Source organism: Arachis ipaensis, chromosome B06 (assembly GCF_000816755.2).
Source record: "Arachis ipaensis cultivar K30076 chromosome B06, Araip1.1, whole genome shotgun sequence".
Lineage (NCBI taxonomy): Eukaryota > Viridiplantae > Streptophyta > Magnoliopsida > Fabales > Fabaceae > Arachis > Arachis ipaensis.
In genome coordinates, this window is record NC_029790.2 from 131,940,076 (window position 1) to 131,962,598 (window position 22,523).

The window sequence follows — 22,523 nt, forward strand, 5'->3', positions numbered from 1 at the left end:
TATTTCACAATGAAATTTTATTTTGTAACAATTATCTATTCATATGCAAAATCTTTTATCTTTTTTATTATATATTACTACTTATTTCTTTTCATTCTCCCTTTTATTTAGAAATGAGAAAAAAATAATGTACACACTATGGGATCAATTTACAATCTAATTACTCAATTATTTACGTGATCACCAAGCAACTAAATACATACTTATTCTCGAATTTGCAAAATTTAACAAAAGTATTTATAAGCATATTGGTTTACTCATTTTCTACTCATATTTTTATTCATTAAGTATTGTATTTTTTATATTTACAACAAATATCCAACATAAAAGAATAAAAAATAATATTAATTGTTATCTATGTTATTTATTTAGTCATAATTAAATTTAACTCAGAAGAGTTATTGTTATTTATTATTTAACAATGCATTTCAAAAAATTTTGACCACTTATTCAATAAATTTTTAATTAATTGTTATTTTAAATTGAAAAAATACAGATTTGATGATGTCAGAAGTTTAAATAAAAAATATTGTACTTACAAAAATTAAAGAGTTACTCCAGTCAAATGGCAAGTCATTGAAAGAATATTGTGGAATATCATATCCTCAAGAAAATTTGGTGTCCATCTTAGAAGACAAAATTATAATGAAAGAGTTGAACTTTGATGTTAATACTCTTGCGAGTGAACTAAGTGGGTATTTAGAAAAACTAATTGATGAGCAGAAATTTGCATATGATCAAATAATGAGTGCTATTAGCGGTAATATGGGTGGACTTTTCTTCTTATATGATCAAGGTGGTTGTGAAAAAATATTCTTATGATCAACTATATCATGCTCAATTAGGTTTACATGAGGTATAGTTTTAAATGTTACTTCGAGTGGGATTGCTGCACTTCTATTGCCTATAAATAGAAGAACTGCACATTCAAAGTTTAAAATTCCTTTAACCATAAGTAAAGATTTTTTGGGGCAAAAAACCATATTAAGCCACATGCAGAAAAGTTTAACCAAAATACGCCAAACAGAAATTTGTTTCAGCAATAAGCCAAGAGGCAATCGGAGATGGAGAATTGGGTGATCCTGATGAGGACGACGTTGAGCCCGAAACGATTGAGGATGATAGCGGGGACGAGGTTCAAGCGGCTGGGCCTGCATTGGCTGGCGGTGGTTCTAGCTCTGGCACACAGCAGTATCCACCATATTTTTCTTCTCTGGACCTGGACGCCATGAGGCATGAGGGTGCGCTAGGTCACCCTGTTGGATTCGGAGCTAGAGATGCGGAAGGAAATGCTGGTCTCACAGAGTTCCAGGTTGGTCAGCAATTCCAGGATAAAGATGAGGCCCTGTTAAGTGTGAAGACTTACAGCATCCGGCGAGGGGTACAGTACAAGGTGGTGGAGTCCGATCACCGCCGGTATGTGGGCAAGTGTTCCGAGTTCGGGAATGGGTGCACATGGTTGATTCGACTCAGTCTCCGGAAGCGCAAGGGCATTTGGGAGGTCAAACGGTACAATGGCCCTCACACTTGCCTGGCCACATCCATATCAAGTGATCACAGAAGTTTGGATCATTCTGTGATTTCGGCGTTCATTATGCCAATGGTTAGGGCTGACGCATCGGTTAGCATCAAGGTGCTCCTGAACGCCACGGCAGCGCATTTTGGTTTTAGGCCGACTTACAGGAGGGTTTGGATGGCGAAGAAGAAGGCCGTTGGCCTCATCTACGGTGACTGGGATGAGTCATACAGCGAGATACCTAGGTGGGTGTTGGGTGTCCAGCTGACGATGCCTGGTACTGTTGCGGTCCTCAGGACGAGCCCGGTTCTAGTTGGAGGACAAGTTGACGAGTCTCAAGCTTATTTCCACAGACTTTTCTGGACTTTCCCTCCGTGCATCGAGGCATTCCGGCATTGCAAGCCGCTAGTCAGCATTGACGGCACACATCTATATGGTAAGTATGGGGGAACGTTGCTGATTGCGATTGCACAGGACGGGAACTCCAACATTTTACCTGTCGCATTCGCACTAGTAGAGGGTGAGAATGCGGAGTCGTGGACATTCTTTCTCTCGCACCTTCGGCAGCACGTGACCCCGCAGCCCGGTCTGCTGGTTATATCGGATAGGCACAACGGCATCAAGTCTGCGCTTGAGGCCCCGGATGGAGGTTGGTTACCACCATCTGCGTACCGTGCATTCTGCATACGACACGTAGCGGCCAATTTCGCCCTTACCTTCAAGGGCAAAGACGCTAGGAGGCTTCTCGTGAATGCAGCGTACGCGAAGACTGAGGTTGAGTTTGATTACTGGTTTGATATACTGCGGTCTGAAGACCCGGCGATGTGTGAGTGGGCGAACCGTATTGATTACTCCTTGTGGACGCAGCATCGCGATGAGGGGAGGAGATTCGGTCACATGACGACGAATATCTCCGAGTGTGTGAACTCAATCCTCAAGGGTGTAAGAAATCTTCCTGTAGCATCCCTGGTGAAGGCAACATATGGTAGGCTGGCCGAACTCTTTGTTCGCAAGGGGCGAGAGGCTGAGGCCCAGATGGGCACCGGACAGCAGTTCAGTCAGCATTTGGTGAAGTGTATTGAGGCCAACTTGAAGACGGCCAGGTGCTTCACGGTGACGTTGTATGACCGTGATAACTCCGAGTTCACCGTAGCGGAGACCACTCCGACTGGTACTTTCTCATTGGGTACTTACCGAGTATCGCTTGCCTCCCGGACATGTGACTGTGGGTACTTTCAGGCGCTTCATTTCCCGTGTCAGCACGCACTTGCATGCTGTGCCTACGCACGTGTGAGCTGGAGCTCCTATGTTCATAGCGTCTATCAGATTAGCTCGGTGTTCAATGTCTATCGGATGGGATTCACACCTCCAATCCCGGAGGGATTCTGGCCACCCTACGATGGGCCCACGGTGATTCCGGACCCAAACAGAAGGCGTGCGAGAGAGGGGAGGCCTAGATCCACAAGGATACGGACGAATATGGATGAGGCAGATCCAAACAGGCCAAAAAGGTGTGGCCTTTGTCGCCAACCCGGACACACTAGACGTAGATGCCCACAGGTAGTAGGATCGTCTCAGACAGGGCGAAATTAGTTTCCATGATGTTATTGTTAGTGTTATTTACATTTAAGTTGTCTTGTTAGATGCATTGCTTGAGCACGAATGTAACTTGTTGAGATTAAAATCTGCAAGTATGGAACGTATCTGTCATCAAGACGCATGCCCTGCTGCCGCCTCATGCTCCTAATGCATCGCTCGGGCTGCGCATGAAAAAAACCGCATACTGAGATATATAACTACACAGGTTTTACAGTAAACCGGTTCACATAAACCGGTTCACAGTAAACCGGTCTACGTAAACGGGTTTACATAAAACGGTTTCCATAAACCGGTTTACATTAACCATTTTTCTAAATTAAACAGCGACTCCGTCCAACCGATATAACCGTGCCGGATCGTCCCCCATCAGCAGAGTAGTCCGTTCAGGTCTTCCTCTGAGAGAATCTGGGTCGTTTTCTCTGAGATTTTGTGGGGTAGGGGTGAAGGTATAATGGTTCGAATGAGGGTGATTCGAACTCCTTATATAGTCGAATCACACATAATTCGAACCAGCCTGGTTCGAATTATGAAGGAGTGCATTAGGAGTAATTCGAACCGGCCTGGTTCGAATTACATGGAATCGAATACAAAGCATAATTCGAACCACCCTGGTTCGAATTATGTATGAGAGGAGTTCGAACCTTATTGGTTCGAATTATGTATGGGAGAAGTTCGAACCTTGGTGGTTCGAATTATTCAAAAACGTAGAACACTAAATCGAACCATCTTGGTTCGAATTATGAAGGAGTGCAATTCGAACCAGCTTGGTTCGAATTATATTAAAATACACTTTGGCTCATTGCTGAAACGAAATTGGATTTGGCGCATTTTGGTTACAAGATTCTTGCTTTGGCTCAATATGGTTTTTTGCCCGATTTTTTGTGTAACATTAACCAGAGAAGTTTTGTTGTAAGGTTAATAACCAAGGCCAAATTAATCATATGGGATGAAACTCTAATGATAAATAAGTATTGTTACGAAACTTTAGACAAATGCCTCAGAGATATCTTGAGGTGCTCATATTCGTATAGTTTTCATTTGTCGTTTGGAGGTAAAGTTGTTGTCTTTAAAGGAGATTTTAGAAAAAATTTACCCGTGATTTCCAAAGGCTCAAGGTAAGATATAATTCAGTCTTCTATTAATTCTTCATATTTGTAGCATAACTGTAAGGTTCTAAAGCTTACAAAAAATATGAAATTATCACTAGGTGAAAACAACAACATACAAAAACTCAAAAAATTTACAAAATGGCTACTCAAAATTGGTGATGGTTTGGCTGGTGATACAACAGGTGGTGAATCGATCGTTTATATACCATCTGAAATATTGGTTAAGAACTCTGAGACAGTTTTAGATGACCTCATTGATTTTGTGTATCCATATATGTTATCAAATTTATCCGTTGAAAATTATTTTAAAGATAGAACAATTCTTGCACCAACTTTGGATTGTGTCACTGATGTCAACAACAAGATGACTGCATAGTTATCTGGACAAGAAAGAGTTTACTTAAGTTCTGACTCTGTGTGTGCTGAGGAGGAAAATTTAGAATTTGAGTTAGATGCTTTTTCACTAGAGATTCTAAATGGAATAAATTGTTCAGGTCTATCACCACAAAAGTTGATCGTGAAGGTTGGCGCTCCTATTATGTTACTGCGAAATATAGACCAAACTAATGGTTTGTGCAATGGAACGAAAATGCAAGTTAGAAGAATGAGAAACCATGTAATAGAATGCAAGACTTTAACCGGTAACAAAGTTGAAAGTATTGTTCTTATCCCAAGACTGAATCTAATTCCAAATAACGAAACATTACTAATCAGGTTTCAAAGAAGACATTTTTCAATTATAATGTCATTTGCAATGACAATAAATAAGTCTTAGGGACAAACTCTATCAAAAGTTGAAATATACCTTTTAAGGCCAGTTTTCACTCATGGTCAATTGTATGTTGCATTATTAAGAGTAAAGAGTAAAGATGGATTGCGAGTGTTATTGCAAGATTACGAACACTTAGAAGATAACTGCACGATGAATGTTGTATATAGAAAAATTTTTGAGAGCTTATAATAAAAAGGTAATTTCTAATTCTCTTAATCAAATTTACTACTATCAATTAACAAAATTGATAAATTCTAGGTGCTAATAGATAATACATTCTTATTTTATAATTTTATAGCTTGAGAATATTAATTATATCATAAAAATCTATGTTATTTTATTCTCTTGATAAACTATTTTAAAATTAATATACTTAATATTATATAAATTTAAAAAAAATAAACAATACATAACATGTTATTTTTTTATTAATTAAATTATTATAATTCAAATTAATTTTAACAAAATAACTTAAAATTATAATTCCAATTATCCTATTATTACACTTGTTAATCATAATATTAATAACTCACATAAAATTGTGAGGGGCGTAATGGAATGGGTTTTAGCTCAAAAATAAAATATAAGAAACCCTAAAATTAAAATCCGAAATCACTGGAATCCTCCTTCATTGCTACTCCGTTCAACTCTTCGTCGGCACCAGCGTCTCTACCTACCCGCATCGCTGCCGCCAAGCATCTCTGCCACACGCTTTCCTCTCCGGCTCCGTGTCTGCCCAACCTCTCCGCTGTGGTTGCTTCCTTCCCTCGTCCTTGGTAAGACTTACTACTCTGTCAATTGCTGCATTGAATTTGCTTCATGATTCATGAATTTGATTAGTAATTTAATCATAATTTCATGATTCACTGACCGGTTCGGTTCTTGCAACCTTGGATCAGGTATGGATCCGGAAGCTTCACGAACTGCACGAGAATCTCTTGACCTGGCATTTCAAATGTCGAATATACTCGACACTGGCCTTGACCGTCACACTCTCTCTGTTCTTATTGCTCTCTGTGATCTTGGAGTTAACCCAGAAGCACTTGCTGCCCTTGTTAAAGAGCTGAGGAATGAAAAGCCTTCCTTGTCTTCTGCAACAACGAGGTCTTCTTTGTCATAAATCTGCGTTTTGTTTGATACCATTCTTTTCTTGCTCAGGTACTTTTACATTTTGAACCATTCTAACTGTTGCTTCTTATGTTTTGGTTGTTTTTTTTTTTAATTATCTTGTGATCTATCCACGGTCATTGTTTGAGTTCAAAATGGATGTGGATGAAATCTCTCAAATTTAGCCAATGAATAAAGAAATATACACATAATCCTCCAAATATGAACAATTGGATAAATGTCCATTTTGCTGCTTTGATTTTGGGGTATTTTGTTAGACCTTATTTATCTTAGAGGGTTCATTGGCATGTTTAATTTATTTGTTTTTAGGAGCTAAATTTTAAGTGTCATGATCTTTTGGATACTAAATTGGTAGTTAACTCTATTTTTAAAGGTTAGCATTTGGGCCCTTGAAATATTAGTTTGCTAGCAAAAGAGTCTTTTATTTTGTGTGGAAAAGTCAAGCAGAACCAATCTTTGGAGACTAATGTGTAATTCTCAATCTTTGAAGGATCATTTTTGTCAACAAACTAATTTTTTTAATGATTTACTGATTTGATGTGTGTATTGGAACATATTTGCAATCAAAATAGCTTATTTGAAGGCAACCTTTCATTTAGATATTTGAGCAGAGTCCCATTCGTTCACACAAGTACTTATTTCATATGCAGTTTCTGGAGTATTTGATTATTAAGCATTTGATTGATAGTCATTTTCTTTAGGTCATCAGTAGAGAAGAATGAAAGAGCAACTTGGCTAATGAGATGAGAAGAAACAAAGATAGGAGGTTATAAGAGATGAGATGAGTACTGGAATTGCATTATTGTCTTACTTAGAAAAACTAAGCAAGCTTCCTTACTTTGTACTCTTTTTTCTTATGTTCAGCTCTATATATTCAACATAGATGCTACTGTAAATCAATCATTTTCATATGTTTTATAAACAATTGCCAAGTAGAGGGGATGAATATTGTTATGATTTTTTACGTCAACCATATAACTTGATCCTTAGTTCCCCAGTAAATGACATGTATTTTCAGACAAGGAAGCAACTGCATTGATTTTAAATCTTAGGGTGTTCATACGTTTAGTTGGTCTTCGAACTCAGCCATCAGTCTACCTATTTTCAAGTTGTGTGAAAATAGGTTCAGATTTGTTTGAAAACAATGAAAAAGTACTTGTATAAATTTAGAAACTAAAAAGACTGATCTCTCTGTGTTTTATTTGAGCAAATTTATCTTTAAAAATTAATGTGTCACTGCGACCCAAATATTTTCATCCAATAAAACACTGCATTTTGCCAAATTTGATTAGTACGATGTAACTGCCAAAGCAAAATTATGCTAGCTGGAGTGAAGTAAAATACCAAAAATCTACCCCAACGATTTTGGTGTGAACAAAATTGAACCAAAGGAACGAAAGTTTTCGTAACACCGGAAAGATTATCGACCTTTGACATAATTTTGGAAAAGAAAAATATGTTAAAAAGGTTATATAAATTAAGTGAAATTGTAAAATAAAGGCTTTTGGCGGACAAATTTGAACTTTTTTATAATATAATCTTAACCATATTGTGAGATGCTAACCAAGTGATTAATATGAAAATTAAGTAAAGAAACTTGATGACTAAATAACAGTGTGTCTATACATGTTAAGTTTCATAAAATATGAACTAAATTTATTCTGTAAATAAAGACCTAAAGTTTTGTATTATTGTTTCAATGGTCTCAGGTGATTTTAGACCTCATCAATAACTAACCCCAAAAGGCCGAAACAAACTACTCACATTTCTTGTAACAGGATCCTGATAAAGATCCAAAAAATATCAAAAGAAAATTTGAATTTACTCAGGCCAAGTTTTCCCAACCTAAGTTTGCCAAAAATCTATCCTACACTAGCCAACAATTCAAAGGATGATGCACCAAAAGAGAGGTTTCTCCTCAGCAAAAAATGTGTGTTTATTTTCTTCCTTGATTGAAAGTAACGAATTCAGAGCTTCAAAGCTAACTCATCATCTGGCCACAAGATTTTCTCCTTTCCACTTTTCTCTTCAATGAATTTGACAGTCTTAGGTGGCTTCTCTATCATCCTTGGGGCTTTACTCACAAGCTTCTTTTTCTCATTGACATTTTCCCTTCTGTTTGTCTGCATTAATGTAGTTCTTTGTTTCTGTTAAATAAACAAAACAAATGTGATGATTCTTGGTTCAAAGTAGATAGTCAACGATCTCTCAACGATATTTATATCGAAAGACAAACAGTTAGGATTTCAAATGAAGTCAATACCTCATGTTGAGCAACACTCTCCTTCGTCCTAACAGGCACATCATGAATATCTACATCAGCAGAAGGACCATGATCTTGTTCAACCTTAGCAGTGTGTAACTCTGTTAAATGTCTATGCCGTCGCCTCAAAAACCTGAAATCAAAAGGCACTGGTCAAAGAAATATTCGATAAAAGAATGCATATTAACAATCAATGAACTCTTAAGTGTACAGTTCATACCTAACTTCTTCCAAAAGAATATCTCGCTTCTGCTTTTCGACTTTCAATTTCCTTTTCTTCGAAACATACTCCTGCAACATTGTGATAGAATTTTGTGAACATTTAACTACCGGAAAATCAATCAACTGTGAAAAAAACTAAGAAATCACAAAACAGAAAGCAAAGACACCACCACCATACCAAACATCAATGAACTACTTGTTTATTATCAATCAGAGATGCAACAAAAGCCTTATAAACCAAACACAAAATGTTATAGCCCTCATCTCACAAGCTTTCAAGCACAGATATCTGCTTCTATTGTAGCCATGAGGTTGCAGACTACAATCTAAAACTAACAAGGTACAAACAGATTATGCTGTTGCAAACCATAATTTAAGATCAATGCTAGAATAAGGTAAACAGAATCAATTTAGTACCCAAAAGATTGATACGCTGAATATTGAGCTCCTGATACAAAAAGATAAATTTCCTATACAAATTCACCAAACCCAAGTAGGTTCTGGGAATCGAAATTGAGGTGATTTGTCAAACGTAATAAATCATTCAAGCACAGATTGGTAGTTCATTCCTAACACTAACGAGTAAGAATCATGTTTTCAGTTCAGTCTTCTCGGCTATCTCCATAAACAAGGCCCACAAAAAATAAAGCCTCATAATATTTTCAAATTAATTAATTCACAATAATAATTACAAGATAAAATACTAACCTTCTGTATCTCTAAATAATCTTCCAACAAACCATTGTATTTGTTGCTCAACTTGGAATTCTTCATAGAACCACAAAATTGAGAGGAATTAACAGCAGCCCTTTTCATCTTTAACTCTTCAATATCGGGATTTCTAATAAAAAACGAAGAAGAAGAAGAAATCCTCAAGAGAGACACTGTGCTTCCTCCTCCTTTTTATTAATTTTGTATAGAGAGAAGAAGAAAGAAAAAGGAAAGAACGAAAGAAAAAGAAGGAGGAGGGTGAGTATTGTGTTTATTATTATAGCATAAGTGTGCGTGAAGAAAGAAGAGGAGGAGGAAAGAAGAATAATAAGAAGGCAATAATGGACCCATTGAAACTGAAAGAAAGAAAGAAAGAAAGAAAGAAAGAAGGGTAAATGTGGGAAGATACTGAATTGTTGTGGCTTCAAGATATGATATGATATGATTTGATATGATATCTCAGATCAGATGATGAGAACAGAATTCGGAAGACATATGTCAATGAATTATAGTTCAAATGGCATAATCTCCCCATAATCTCATATTCAATTAAGAGGTTGCGATTCGAATCTTTTATCTTTGATAAAAAAAAAAAAACAATAATAACCACAAATAAAATAAGAACGATGATACTTGTAAACTGTATATAAAACAGGAAAACTTTTTTTTTTCCCTGGTACTTGAAAATCTTAATAGAATTCAAGTTAAAGAAGACTAGTCATCATCTAGAATCTTGGATTTTAACCTAATATATTGGATACTTCTAAAGATATTTATAATCTATCTATCTATCTTATTCTATCTTCTATATTGATAATAAATTTAAAAATCAAATTATAAATCTATGATTATCACGTTAGTATTTCTTATTTGCACAACTATCGCAATGCATTCATAATGGATTATACTAACACAAAAAAAAAAGAATTTTGAACAATCAACGTCAAGATAAGAAAAACCATTAACCCAAAGTCCTAAGCAATTAGACAATAGAACAAATTAAAGTTTCAAAATTCAAACACTAAACTAGTAGCAAGTCACAATTAAATATGACAATTAAAAGGGGTATGTGTTTGTACATTTTTAGTCAGGTTATAACAAAAAACTTAGTCATGTGTTACAATTTCAACACTACCTAGCATTGTATTATGTCAAAATAATATTCAATACATTTGACTCAATTTAAGGGTTTTTTAACTTAAAGAATTAAAAATTGTCATGTTCCCTTTATATAGTTTTCATTGAGTTTTGTAAAAAGTAATGTAATGGCCCGTATATGAAGTATGAACATACAAGTATGATAAGAATGTTAACTATATCTATTTTTTTTCTTTTCGTTTTTTTTTTAATTTTCAAAAATCTGGTAACAATAAAGAAACGAATGAATAAAATAAATATATATAAAGATTTCTTTTAGTATGTTCATAGCCATTGATCCCCCCCTCCCCCCTCTTCCAATGAATTCTAGGTAGAACATGATTACGCCAACAAAGAAAGAAGGCCTCAAGTTGTCAAAGCAATAAGGTAGTTCAACTCAAAAGAGAAAGTGAAAACTTCCGTAAAACTTTGCTCACATTTATTGCATAGTTTTTAAGTATCATGTAAAATATAACACATAATGTAATTATGAATGAAATTCAGACTAGAAAAGTTATTAGATATTATAAAGATCAAGTCAACACTCAATCATAAATTCATGTATCTAAAGTCCAAATGATAATAAAAGAGGATGAATTACTCTTCTGAAACACAGTACAGTAAAATGAAGGAGCTTTTCTTTGTTTGTTTTTAATAGAAAGCTCTAATTTTATTGAAAAGATGAATGCCAAATAACAAAACAACCAGGAACTATGGGGCCTCATGAATCGAATGAATGAGGTTTCAATGAAAGAGAGACATTTGAATTTTGACCATAAAAGTTGGAAAATTAAAATCTGAAGAACATTGTTCTGATAAGATCTTGGTATGTCACATCTGAGCTACATGCCTCATCAGTCTTCAATTGATATCAGAATTGATACTTTTGTCTTCCTCCTTATCATCGTTATCTTCTTCATCCGTAGAATAATCTTCTTCATCCATAGAATCTACTACAATCTGCATGGAACATCCACACAAAAATATTGTCAATTCAACCATCTGATGATTAATTAAAGCATAAATTGAAAATGGGGTCGAATATAACAAATACAGAATGTTACTTAAAACTCAAATTTAAACATAAGTTTTTTCAGTGCGCAAATAACATTGCTTAAAAAACATATCACATATGAATAACTTTCCCATATAAATTATAACTAATTAATGATAAAGTATACATATAAATATAATGCAAACAAAAAGAAGCACAAGAAACTGGAGCAAACCATAATTTCCCTTACAATCTGGAAGATTGCCGAGGACACACATTAAGATTCAAGGTAAGGCTTAATGATTGTCATCATATAGTTCATCTTTCACAGAATTTCAAACCTTGAACATATCAGTTTTCATTATATGAATATAATTAGACACCATATATATATTATCAATCAAAACCATAAGGGTCTCTAGGCAGGGCTCAAATAAAGAAAGCAATTGTTCAAGAAACAGTAAGGCCAACACAATAGTCTATATGGTGCAAATTGCAATCAACATTTCTTATTGAAACTGCATTAAAATATTGAAATTCTATGAAATTAACAGAGGAATATTGAGAGTACTTACACATTTCTCAACTTTTGGATTGTCCTTGACCTTTCTCACTTTCTTCATTCTGTCATAACCTTTGCTGTTATTCTTAACTTGTTGGTAGAAGCCGATACTCATGTCCCATAGAACCTTCCCACAAGTACTACAAGACCTGCAAACACAACATAGATAATAAATAAATTAAAAATAAATAAAAACCAGATAGGGTAAATTAATCAATCAACGAGATTGGAATGATTAGAATATAAAAAATTTTCTCCAAACACCAAATCCCAAGAACATTGTCGTTATCTTTTCTTTTCCGATAATTTTGTACTATATCTTAAAATCAAAATACAAATAAATAAAGAAAAGAAAAGAATTAAAGATGGCAATTATGATAATGCATGCAAATTGCAGTATAGATTTGAAAGAAAAACCCTACTCTTTGTAGTTTTGATACGCTAATTAATTGAAAAAAAAAAGAAGAAGAGAGGAATCCAGGGTAAGAAGAAGAACCCGTTGAAATTCTTGGGGAAAACGTCGGGAATTTGTTGAATTCTGGTTTGTTGATAGCGCACACAGTGATCACACCACTCCATTGTTATTGCTTGCAGCAACTAGTATTCGCTTCTCGAAGGCTCGTTACGTTCAATTCAAGCTCGCAAAGAAAGAACGAACTTGTTCGCTATGATGAAGAATGAACGAGTGTCTGGATTCGGTTCAGTTATGAAATAGTGAAGTATTTATTTCAGGTCGGGTGAAGTGACGTGTTGTCAGTTGTAACCGACTAAGCGCGAAGAATATAACTAACTAACTAGTTTGTTTCAGCATGTGATAAATGAAATGGAAATGAAAATGAAAATGAAATTCATATCATTCTAATTTAACGAATGAAAACCCTCTGAAATCCTTGGGGAGCAAGAAATCTATATATTGACTAAGTTTCATGAATTCTCTCTTTCTTCCTTTCATATTCGCTTTTCGGTTGACGTGGCACAAAGGAAAAGTATAAGGAGACAATAAGGGAGGTAAACAATGTGAACAATGGAATATAAAAGGAAGGAATTTCGCTAGAGAGCCAATGGAATATTTGTACAATGTGTACAATGGGATATGAATTAAAAAATGAACATCACCTATACTATCCAAAATAACCATCAGGTACTAGGGATAATAAATATCTCATGTCCCAAAAATTTAAGCAGATTTTGAGATTCACCAAGAATCGAACTCTTGATCTTTCGGATCTCTGATACCATGTCATAAAGCTACTCATCCCAAAAACTCAAGCTGATAGGAAAAGGTAACACTAATGGTTATATCTCTAATACATCCCTAAATCTCCATTGTACACATTGTAAAGGAAAATACTGTCCATGTTCAAATTGTCCTAATATTTTGGATGAAAACTTGAACAAATTTTAACACAAGACAAATACCGTTTACATGTTTTGTAACTGTATTTCAACGTCTCTATATTTCTGTTATGCAAGTTAGGACCCAACAGATTATACAGGAGAAACATGCTCAACCTTGTAAAGTGAAAAGTTAAATTGAGGATCCATTCCATGGTACAAAACTTAGCTAGTTGGAATTGGAGCAATCTATGGATGGATTCTAACAAGTGCTCAACACTATAAATTAACAATTCACACTGGAATTGTGGCTGCTAAGTCCTAACTTTGACTTCCTTCTAGTTTTGCTTCATTTGAAGAGTACTGCTCTTCTGTTGGGGCATGAATTGGGAAGGTTTTCTGAACTGCACCAAGATCATGGTCATGTTATCGCATCCCTCGCCAATAGTAATTGACGGTGCCAAACAACGATCTAGTACTCGCTCACACACTGCAGAAAGTTTTGTTTCCTGACAAGTTAAATAGTAACATTTTAAGAACATCTGTTGTTTGAAATCACATGAACCAAAACTACATAAAACTTAAATGTAACCTTGAAAGGTTAAGTATTGGTGTATCATGTTGCTTAGTAGTCCAAATACAACTTACACAACTCTGATCATGACATGACAAGAATGACAGGTAACTTCTTTTGGTTGATGAAAGATAACTGAAAACTTGAATTTACTTCATTCTCTTAGCTCAGTTTAGTTGGAGGATAAAATTTTAAAAGATCAAATTTCGAAAAATAAGTTATATACAAAACTCATCCACCAATGTCTCACTTCATTTATAGCACCTAAACCATACTGACCCTTATTAGGAAACTTGTATAAAACTCACCAACAGCAGTTCTTGACGCACGAAATCAACCAATTGTTGACTTGACATGCAGTCCCTGAAAAAATTAAAGAGAAACAAACGTTCACAAAAATTCAGGGATTTAAACAAGAGAAAGTAAAAGGGAAATACATCCACCAGTACAGTTTCTCACACTTTTATGACTCAAGTTTTAGTTTATGTGATGATTTGTTGTTAAGATGCATATTCAGGGATTTTTTTTTCTAAAATGTGTGCATCACTTCACTTATGAGGCTGCATCACCTTACCGCATCAAAGTGACTCGCTTTTTGGTTTAACACATCAATGTTTCTTTTGCCTTGGGGCAACACTGAGCTCACTTTGCATTTCTTAAATAATCATACTATTCTGCCAAATTCAAGATAACATTAAAAATCTAAATGGAAATATGAGAAACATTAGTAGCATACCATATGCCATCACAAGCGAGCACCATAAATTCATCTTCGTCACAAAGATCAACCTATAAAAAAAGTCAACCAATATATGTTAGCAGGTTAATTCGAGTTAAAAACTCGAAATAGAAACTAAAACAAATAATATGCATGGTTATGAAGTAATGAGAGACTCTTAACCACACATTTTATTATGAGTTCTAGGACTAGCATATCACTAAATCAGAAACTATGGTAGATCTATGTATCACATTGGAACTTAACTGATTTCAACAAGAACAAACTTACAATGTTTATATCTGGATTTGCAGTCACAATCTGTGTTTCAACTGAGAGAAATTTATTCTGCTTAAATTCCACGTCACCTGCGGAAAATTGATACACGTTGAATGTGTCTTTTCATACTGACAAATTCATGGATCTTCCTAATTAAATTTCTGAAAGAAAGAAAAAAGAAGAGAAAAAAGCTTAAACTAAAATTTGAAAAGCTGCAGTAGGTAAATACCTATAGCTCTTGCAAGATTTAAACTCCCATTAACTCGTCCTGCGTGAATGAAACCACCAGCTTTTAAGATTCTTTCCTTCTCAATCGCAAGGTCAGGTTTGTGGTCTCTTGTTAAATTGTATGCCTATGCAAAACAGCCATAGTTAGAACTTAAAAAAATACATCTACAATCTTTAAGAGACATAGTCCACAAGAGAAAGAAGCAAAAACAATATCTATGCATTCTAAGTTTCTAACTAGTTAATTCAAGAGACATATGTTATGAAATGTACACTAGCAATTCACAGAAAACACAGCATGCAGTGTAGTTATACATTCAAAGAAGCAGTTAGCATGATAGAAATCTAAGAAGCTTCAATATGAAGTTATTACCTGACCCTTCCTAGACAAAACACAACGCGAATCACCGGCATTTGCAATAAAAAGTTGGTTGTTTTTAACAATTGCTACACAAGCAGTGCTTCCAGAAGTTGGTCCAGCAAAATTGGAATGGGGTCCCTACTTAGAAATTACAATATATAAGATCAAATTAAGCTATGGTAAGTTGGTAAGAAAAGAAAAAGAAATAAACAAAACCCCTACCTCCTCAAAAGTCCAATCATCACTTTGGCAATTAACATTGTTGCCGCGTGGAGACCGAATCAAACCTTCCATCATCCCATTAAACTTGTTCATCTTATCACCCAAGGCTGCTAATTCCCTCCAACCTCTTTGACCCTGCATCATCTCGTCCATTCTGCATAATAATAATGAAAAACTAGTTCATAACTTCACCGTTTTCATATGCTATTTTGGTCAACAATATGTAGACTAAGTCATATACATTCACTAACTATATAATTTTATTTTATTTCATTTTTTAATTATTTTTCAGAAAAGAGAACCTTTTAAATATTCAAGTGTCTGGTATACCTGCAAGGGACTATTTAGGATGTTTGGTAAGACTAAAACATTAAAATCATTTCAATAATCTCTTATTTATACTGTCGCTTTTATGCATAATTGATTATGTAAGCACTTATTTATTTTTGGATAGTTTAGCTGGGAAGTGGAACCACAACCTCCTTTAAAAGTTTGTGAGCCAAAAGAAGGTTTATACTCTAAATAGTTCAAACTTCGTAGACTGTATACAAACACAAAACTTATTTTGGTGATGTAATTAACAAAGAACAGGGGAACACACTTAAGGGACCTCTTTCTCATATAACCTGAAAAAAGCTTTCTGAAGAGAAGCTGCTATATCTCCATCAAGGTATGCTTTACTCTTAAGCACCTGAAGGTGAAGATACTTGGCACAAAACTTCGCAACCGCCTTACCTGGAAATTTTGGAGTTTATTAAGCATCGAAAACACATTGTTGATTACAAAACCATACATAATTTCAGTAATATTCTGATAGGACATGTAATGTGCGTTTCCAAGTTGAAGTTTTGGAGGGAAAGGCTTTGAAAAGTAAAAGAGACTTCACTTTACACTAGAAATCCTTCCCTTTTCCTTCAAAATCGAAGAGTAACAATTTCATTCATATTTTGGGAAATTGTTATGTATAAATAAGAAAAAGAAAGAGATAGATAGTGATACTTGTAACTTAAGTTATGGTGAGAGTTTAGCGAAAGTTGAGGGAACTCGTAATTATCCACATTCTTGTAGAGATTTAGAGTTCGTGATCATATTTACTGACGATTCTATAGCAATAAAGCAATCCAGTTAGAGTCCAAATGTAATTTCTTAGTCCTGTTTTTACCCGGCTTTTCCCTAGAATATGCATGTAGCTAATTATTACTAAGCTCTAAATTCTAATGCCTAGAATGTTCTTCCTTTATGTAACAAACAGTTAAACCAGCAATCTGTCATTCTTCCCAAATAGCCAAACTTGTTCAATCCTCACCTCCATGCCCATCATATACACCAAAAAATGAAGTGGACGCATCCACATCAAGATGTGCAGCATGCTAGCAGAAGAAAATGGCATGAAAAAGTCAACATATTTTCATTTTCAAAAGCTATGTTCCAAGTAATTTATTACTGATTACTCACAGCATCTTCCATTGTTGCGCGCCACCCTTGCATCGATGACAAACCATATCTAAGACAGTCATTTTCTCCGTCTTCAGAAAACTTTTCAGTTTTGGGAAAACTCAGATTTGTTCCCATCCCTATCTGAATAAAAACATATGCATTAGTTTTATTTCTTCAAGCATTACAATGAAAGAAAAACCTACACCAAAATAGTGACAAAATAATAACCTGGATGCCATTTAATAATGTAATTGTTTTTATGAAAGATTTCACAAGCATTAAACAAAAAATTAAGAATCAAATCTTCCATTTTCAAAAGGAAAGTAGAAAGAACCAAACAAGAAAAAATATTGTCTAGAAGTGCCAGGGGCAATGAAATCAAAGTTCTGAAGAAAAATATTGATGACAGAATGCTTATCAGTTCTGATATCATTAGCCTATGAGGCACAAATACGAATACAAGTATTAAAAAGAAATTAGTTATAAATTTAACAGGTTTAAGATAGCAGTATTTGATGCATATATGCATAGTTTATGTACAAGCAAATAAGAAATTAAGTATTTGTGCATCATAATTCATAGGTGATAATAAAGCATTCAACACAAACCAAGGAACAAAATAACTAAATATTTCAACACAGAGCAAACAGAACTACAACAAGCAGTGATGAAAATGGAATGACAACGACAGAATATTTGAATAGATAAAACTAATGGAGGCCTCATTATATTTCAATTTGGCAAAGAATTCACCGGTCAAAAGATCAAACAGAGTCAGAATCCAAAATCAAGCAAGACACAGATGATAATAAAGAGAAAGAGTCAAAGAGAAGCTATGAACAAAAAAAGAGTTCCAAAACTCATAATTGTTTGCATAGCAGACTCACTTGACTTTTGCAGTGACTCCTTGGAAAGTCAAAAAGGAACTCTTTTTATGAGTTTCAAGAGAAGACTTTCACTTTATAAAGAAGGAGAAAATGAACAGCACTCTCTTTGTTTTGTTGAAGGAAAGGAAACGAGAACTGGAAATTGGGAATAAAAAAAAATGGGGAGAATGAAGAAAGGTTTGAGGCACAGAGCAGAAGAATGAATGTACATGCACAAAACAAGTTGCTAGCACAACTAGTGGTGACTGGTGTCAGTGAGAATAATTTAAAAAAAAAAAAACAAAAGACAAGAAAAGGAGAAGACTTTCTTTCTTTTTATTTTTTTTTTCTGGCACAGAATACAATGATCCTTTCATATGTTAGTTTGTGTTTTTAATTTTGAGGAGCTTCTAAGAAATTACAAGTTTTTCTGTGTGAGAGTGACTGTTCACCCACCGCCACCAGTCCACCACAAATGAACAATATTTTCATGGCAAAATATAACCATATTTGGATATGCAATTTTGGATATTAATATTCTTTTAAAGGATTAATTAACATGTAAAATAACAAATATCAGTTAATAATGAACCGATATAAATTTTGGATATGCAATTTCTTCTTTTTACTGTTTATTAGTTTATTTTATTAGATCCCAATAGAGCTAAAAAGAATCCAAATAATTGAGTTAAGAATTTCGTTAATATTTTTGTTTGTGACTTAAATAAATTAAATAAAAAAATAAATAAATTATTGTCCTATTTAAGATTGTTTTTAAATTTTTTTTAAGGAGAAAGAAGTTCAACATGATGAAATTGTAATTTTATTGTTATTTTTGTTATAGTGTCTGTCACCGTATTTACATCTCTCATAATCAAACAAAAGTTAACACATCAATTTCAATGCATGATATTCCTTATTTTGAACACCAACGGATCAATAAACCTAAAATTATCTTGGTAATTAGTAACAAGATTAAACGCTTCCACACAATTCATCTTATAAATAATATCTCGTTCACCCACATCCCAAACTAAGAGATATCCTCTCCAAATAGTAAATAATTTCCCTTGAAAAATACGCCATCATTCGCAAACATCTCATTTGCCAACTCCCATTACAATATCTAATAACGCAAGCAAAACCAACACTATCACCCGAACCAGGATAACTAGCATCACAATTAATCTAGAAAGTACAAATGCATGGAGATTCTAAAAACTATTTAGAATAGAAGGAAAGGATGTACGTTGTAATTCAGAAGTATTTCTAAGCTCCGTTTCTGAAGCTAATGCTAGACAAATTACTTTTTTCGGAGGCCAAATCTTATGAGGATTAAAGATGTCATTATTCCTTACTCGCCATATCCACCAAAATCCCGAAAAGAACCTAAACGGATGCTCTCTGCTATGATATAAGAACCAGTTCTTCAAATCCAGAGGATGACAAGAAATATCCAACATATGCCATATAAGTTGAGCTTTTGGACAATCTCGAATACAACGTAAAACTGATTCTTGGCTAGAAAGACATCTTGAGCACCTATCCGATGACGACATACCTCTTCTGAAGCAAAAATTTGTAGTAGGAATAGCCTCCTTAAGACACAGCCAAGCTAAAACTTATGCTTTTCTGAAACAAGTTGACACCAAAGTCAAAGTCAATTCTCCCGCTCCTCCCAACCAAACGGCTGCTTACACAACCACAAGTAACCATTGGGTGAATCATAAACTTTGGCAGCAGATCCAGACCAATACCAATCCACTTTCGAACCTACTTGCACATCTGAATTGTAAGAAAGAATATTACCTTTCAGATTTTGAGATAAAAGAGAATAAAGAGTATCCAAATGTCACCAACCAACCGACCAGATATCCTGTATCCGGAAGTTCGAATCAGAAATGTGAACATAATCCATCTTATATGATAGTGTGTCATTTAATTTTTAATATCATAACCAACAAAATATTAGTATATTTGTAAACAATGTGAACAATGGACTCGAAGATTGATCCAATAATGTAAAAAAACACTCCACCCCTAAATTCCTTCCTAAACCTTGACATTAGAATAATCATCTGCACACCTAGTGAATTAAACATCTAGCTATTGTTAATTGTACATGAGTAAATTAAATCAAAAGAAATAATCATTCAATTAAAAATAATAAACATAATCATCTGCATACCTATTGAATTAAACATCTGACATATTTATTATTCACATTATTTAGTATTCTTATTGTCTACCTATATTTTTCTTTAAAAAATTAATGATATGGTAGTCATTATAAACTTTTTTTTAATATTGAATCTGTATTAGTGTAATCTATCAAAATGTTTAAAATATTATGTTTAACTTCGTTGTGAAAATATATAAAACGTCGCCATGGTTTTTAACTTCTTTAATTAAAAAAAAAATTCAAAAACCCCAAAACGTCATTGACGTTTTTCTACTCCTAATTTAGAAAAGATTATTCCATGCAAAACAGTTCTGCTATTTTGTAGAAAATATTTTTTTCTTTTTTAAATGAAAATGGCATTGTTCGTTTTGTATTTAACAAATTTAAAAATTATTTTTACATGCAAAACTAATGTGGATAATATTTTGTGTCTTTTAAAAAATAAAAAAATATTTCATATAAAAATAAAACTCACATACACTAAAATATTAGAACACATCACACAATTTGTTCTAATATAAAAAAAAAATCAGTCGCTCTTATTTTTATCATTTCATTTTTCTCGAACCTTTTTTGTTATTCGATCTCTGTCTCTCTAAAACTTCAACTCCCAAAGGTCAAAGGCCAAAGGGCAAAGGCATCTTAACTTTCAACTCCCCCGCTCCCTCCCAAACTCATTTATGGATATTTAAGAAATATTGATTTGGATATAAAAAAAAAAAATAGTAAAAACCCATTTTTCTGTTGGTTAATCGGAAACCTTATATATTATTACATGTTCTTGTTGATAATTGAGTAGGACCAGATAACGACGGTTACCTTCAAGTCTTTCTCAAAATAAAGTTGACTTGGATATAAAGAATATCATATGAAGGGGTGTTTAAAAGTTTAGTAATTTTGTGTATATTTTTTTGTGACTGAACATAACACAAAGAAAGAAGACCTAAGAGAAAGAGTAGCACTTTTCTCTAATAATAATGTCTAAATTATTAGGGGGTTGTAACCATTCTAGATACACCTGCTTGTTTAAAGCAGCAGTCTTAGCCATTAAATCAGTCGCTCTGTTTGCTGTACGCTGGATGAGCACTAAAATAGCTGTCCAATTGCGCTGAAAGCCTGAAACATCTCTTTGATTTTGTCAAGCAGATCAGAGTCATTCGTAATCATGCTGGTTGTGTCTCGCGAAACAAGAAGAAACGCATCAAGATTATCAGTTTCACATATGACCTCTTTACACTCACAATCCCAAGCCATAACAAGCCCTCTCCAAATAGCATGAAGCTCACAAGAGAGAACACTAGAAAGAGGTATACTAGCAGAACAACCTTTCATCCAAATTTCCATGTTATCTCTAATAATACATCCAAAGCCAGCTAATTGCCCATTTTCAAAAACGCTTGCATCGCAGTTCACTTTACAGACATTCATTGGAGGTGGTTCCCAATTATATTGCAGAGAGGAAGGAATAATATTTTTTTGGTTGGTAACAACCTTAGAGAAATCGCGAGCAACATGTTGAACTAAGTGAACAATTTTCTCCTTACTCCATGGATCATCTTGATGGAAAATATCATTGTTCCTATCCCTCCAAATCCACCGAAAGGCTGCTGCAAAGAGAAACTCATTTTTGTTGAGGTTAGAATGAATCTAAGACACAAAATCCAAACTAGAGTCCTCAGCGGTCATTCCCAAATTTAAGCTAATCCAAATCTGACGAGTTTTTTGGCAAGTCCTAAAGCAGTGGTTAATATCCTCTAGAGCAAGATAACATCGCTGACAAAAATCAGAAATAGCAAGACCTCTTTGAAACCGATAACTAGCTGTAGGAACTCCGTTGTTGAGACAAAGCCAGAGCAGACACTTTATCTTCTCCGGTATTCTCAAGCGCCAAAGCCAAAGCCAATTTTCATTATCGTTCCAGCCAAATTTCTTCTTCAATAGCCATTCATACCCGCTTTTAGTCGAGTAGGTGAGAGTATTTGAATTCGTCCAAAAGCAACATGTTTTATCTCCTGCCTACTTGATAGGATTAAAGAGCATCAAATCAAGTTTAACTTCTTCCGGAATCATTGTGCAAAGAATATCCCACCACCAATGTCCATGGTACCAGACATCTTCTAGTTTCAAGTGAGAATCAGAGATGTGCACAAAAGGAACCAAAGGAGCTAGCGTTCCACATGGTCGCCAAGTATGATACCAAAAGGATTGAGACATCCTGCCTGTACACCAATCAAAACTATCACAAAGCTTTTCTATTGTCTTATAAATCGCTCGCCAAGTACTTGAAACATTATTAGAAAATTTGGGT

At 34.4% G+C, this 22,523-nt stretch overlaps 4 protein-coding genes and 1 pseudogene across 11 annotated transcripts; 2 read left to right on the forward strand and 3 right to left on the reverse strand.

Annotated features, from left to right (window-relative positions):
- Positions 646 to 3,109, forward strand: LOC107647683. Its single transcript, XM_016351740.1, has 5 exons — positions 646 to 760; positions 1,041 to 1,312; positions 1,484 to 1,924; positions 1,991 to 2,307; positions 2,506 to 3,109. Exons 1-5 carry the CDS (start codon positions 646 to 648, stop codon positions 3,107 to 3,109), a joined length of 1,749 nt encoding a protein of 582 aa, XP_016207226.1.
- LOC107605432 (mitotic-spindle organizing protein 1B) lies at positions 5,541 to 7,323 on the forward strand. 7 transcript variants are annotated; one of them, XR_001612517.2, is made up of 4 exons: positions 5,546 to 5,772; positions 5,891 to 6,154; positions 6,813 to 6,867; positions 6,901 to 7,304. XR_001612517.2 is itself a non-coding variant. In XM_021105209.1 (3 exons), the coding sequence occupies exon 2, from the start codon at positions 5,898 to 5,900 to the stop codon at positions 6,114 to 6,116; it is 219 nt and encodes a 72-aa protein (XP_020960868.1). In that variant the 5' UTR covers positions 5,541 to 5,772; positions 5,896 to 5,897; the 3' UTR covers positions 6,117 to 6,154; positions 6,834 to 7,323. The 7 variants fall into 7 exon arrangements, 5 of the variants coding, with proteins under 5 accessions (XP_020960868.1, XP_020960866.1, XP_016162800.1 ...); XR_001612516.2 differs by having other exon boundaries at positions 5,552 to 5,772; positions 6,826 to 6,867; positions 6,901 to 7,323; XM_021105209.1 differs by having other exon boundaries at positions 5,541 to 5,772; positions 5,896 to 6,154; positions 6,834 to 7,323.
- On the reverse strand, positions 7,704 to 9,814 carry LOC107605430. 2 transcript variants are annotated; one of them, XM_021105206.1, is made up of 4 exons: positions 9,318 to 9,814; positions 8,608 to 8,678; positions 8,388 to 8,520; positions 7,704 to 8,247 (listed from the first exon to the last, which is right to left on the reverse strand). In XM_021105206.1, exons 1-4 carry the CDS (start codon positions 9,423 to 9,425, stop codon positions 8,092 to 8,094), a joined length of 468 nt encoding a protein of 155 aa, XP_020960865.1. In that variant the 5' UTR covers positions 9,426 to 9,814; the 3' UTR covers positions 7,704 to 8,091. The 2 variants fall into 2 exon arrangements, with proteins under 2 accessions (XP_020960865.1, XP_016162796.1); XM_016307310.2 differs by having other exon boundaries at positions 7,704 to 8,271.
- Positions 11,079 to 13,247, reverse strand: LOC107605431. The gene is made up of 3 exons (XM_016307311.2): positions 12,510 to 13,247; positions 12,027 to 12,162; positions 11,079 to 11,417 (listed from the first exon to the last, which is right to left on the reverse strand). Exons 1-3 carry the CDS (start codon positions 12,590 to 12,592, stop codon positions 11,319 to 11,321), a joined length of 318 nt encoding a protein of 105 aa, XP_016162797.1. The 5' UTR covers positions 12,593 to 13,247; the 3' UTR covers positions 11,079 to 11,318.
- LOC107605434 lies at positions 13,390 to 18,375 on the reverse strand (annotated as a pseudogene).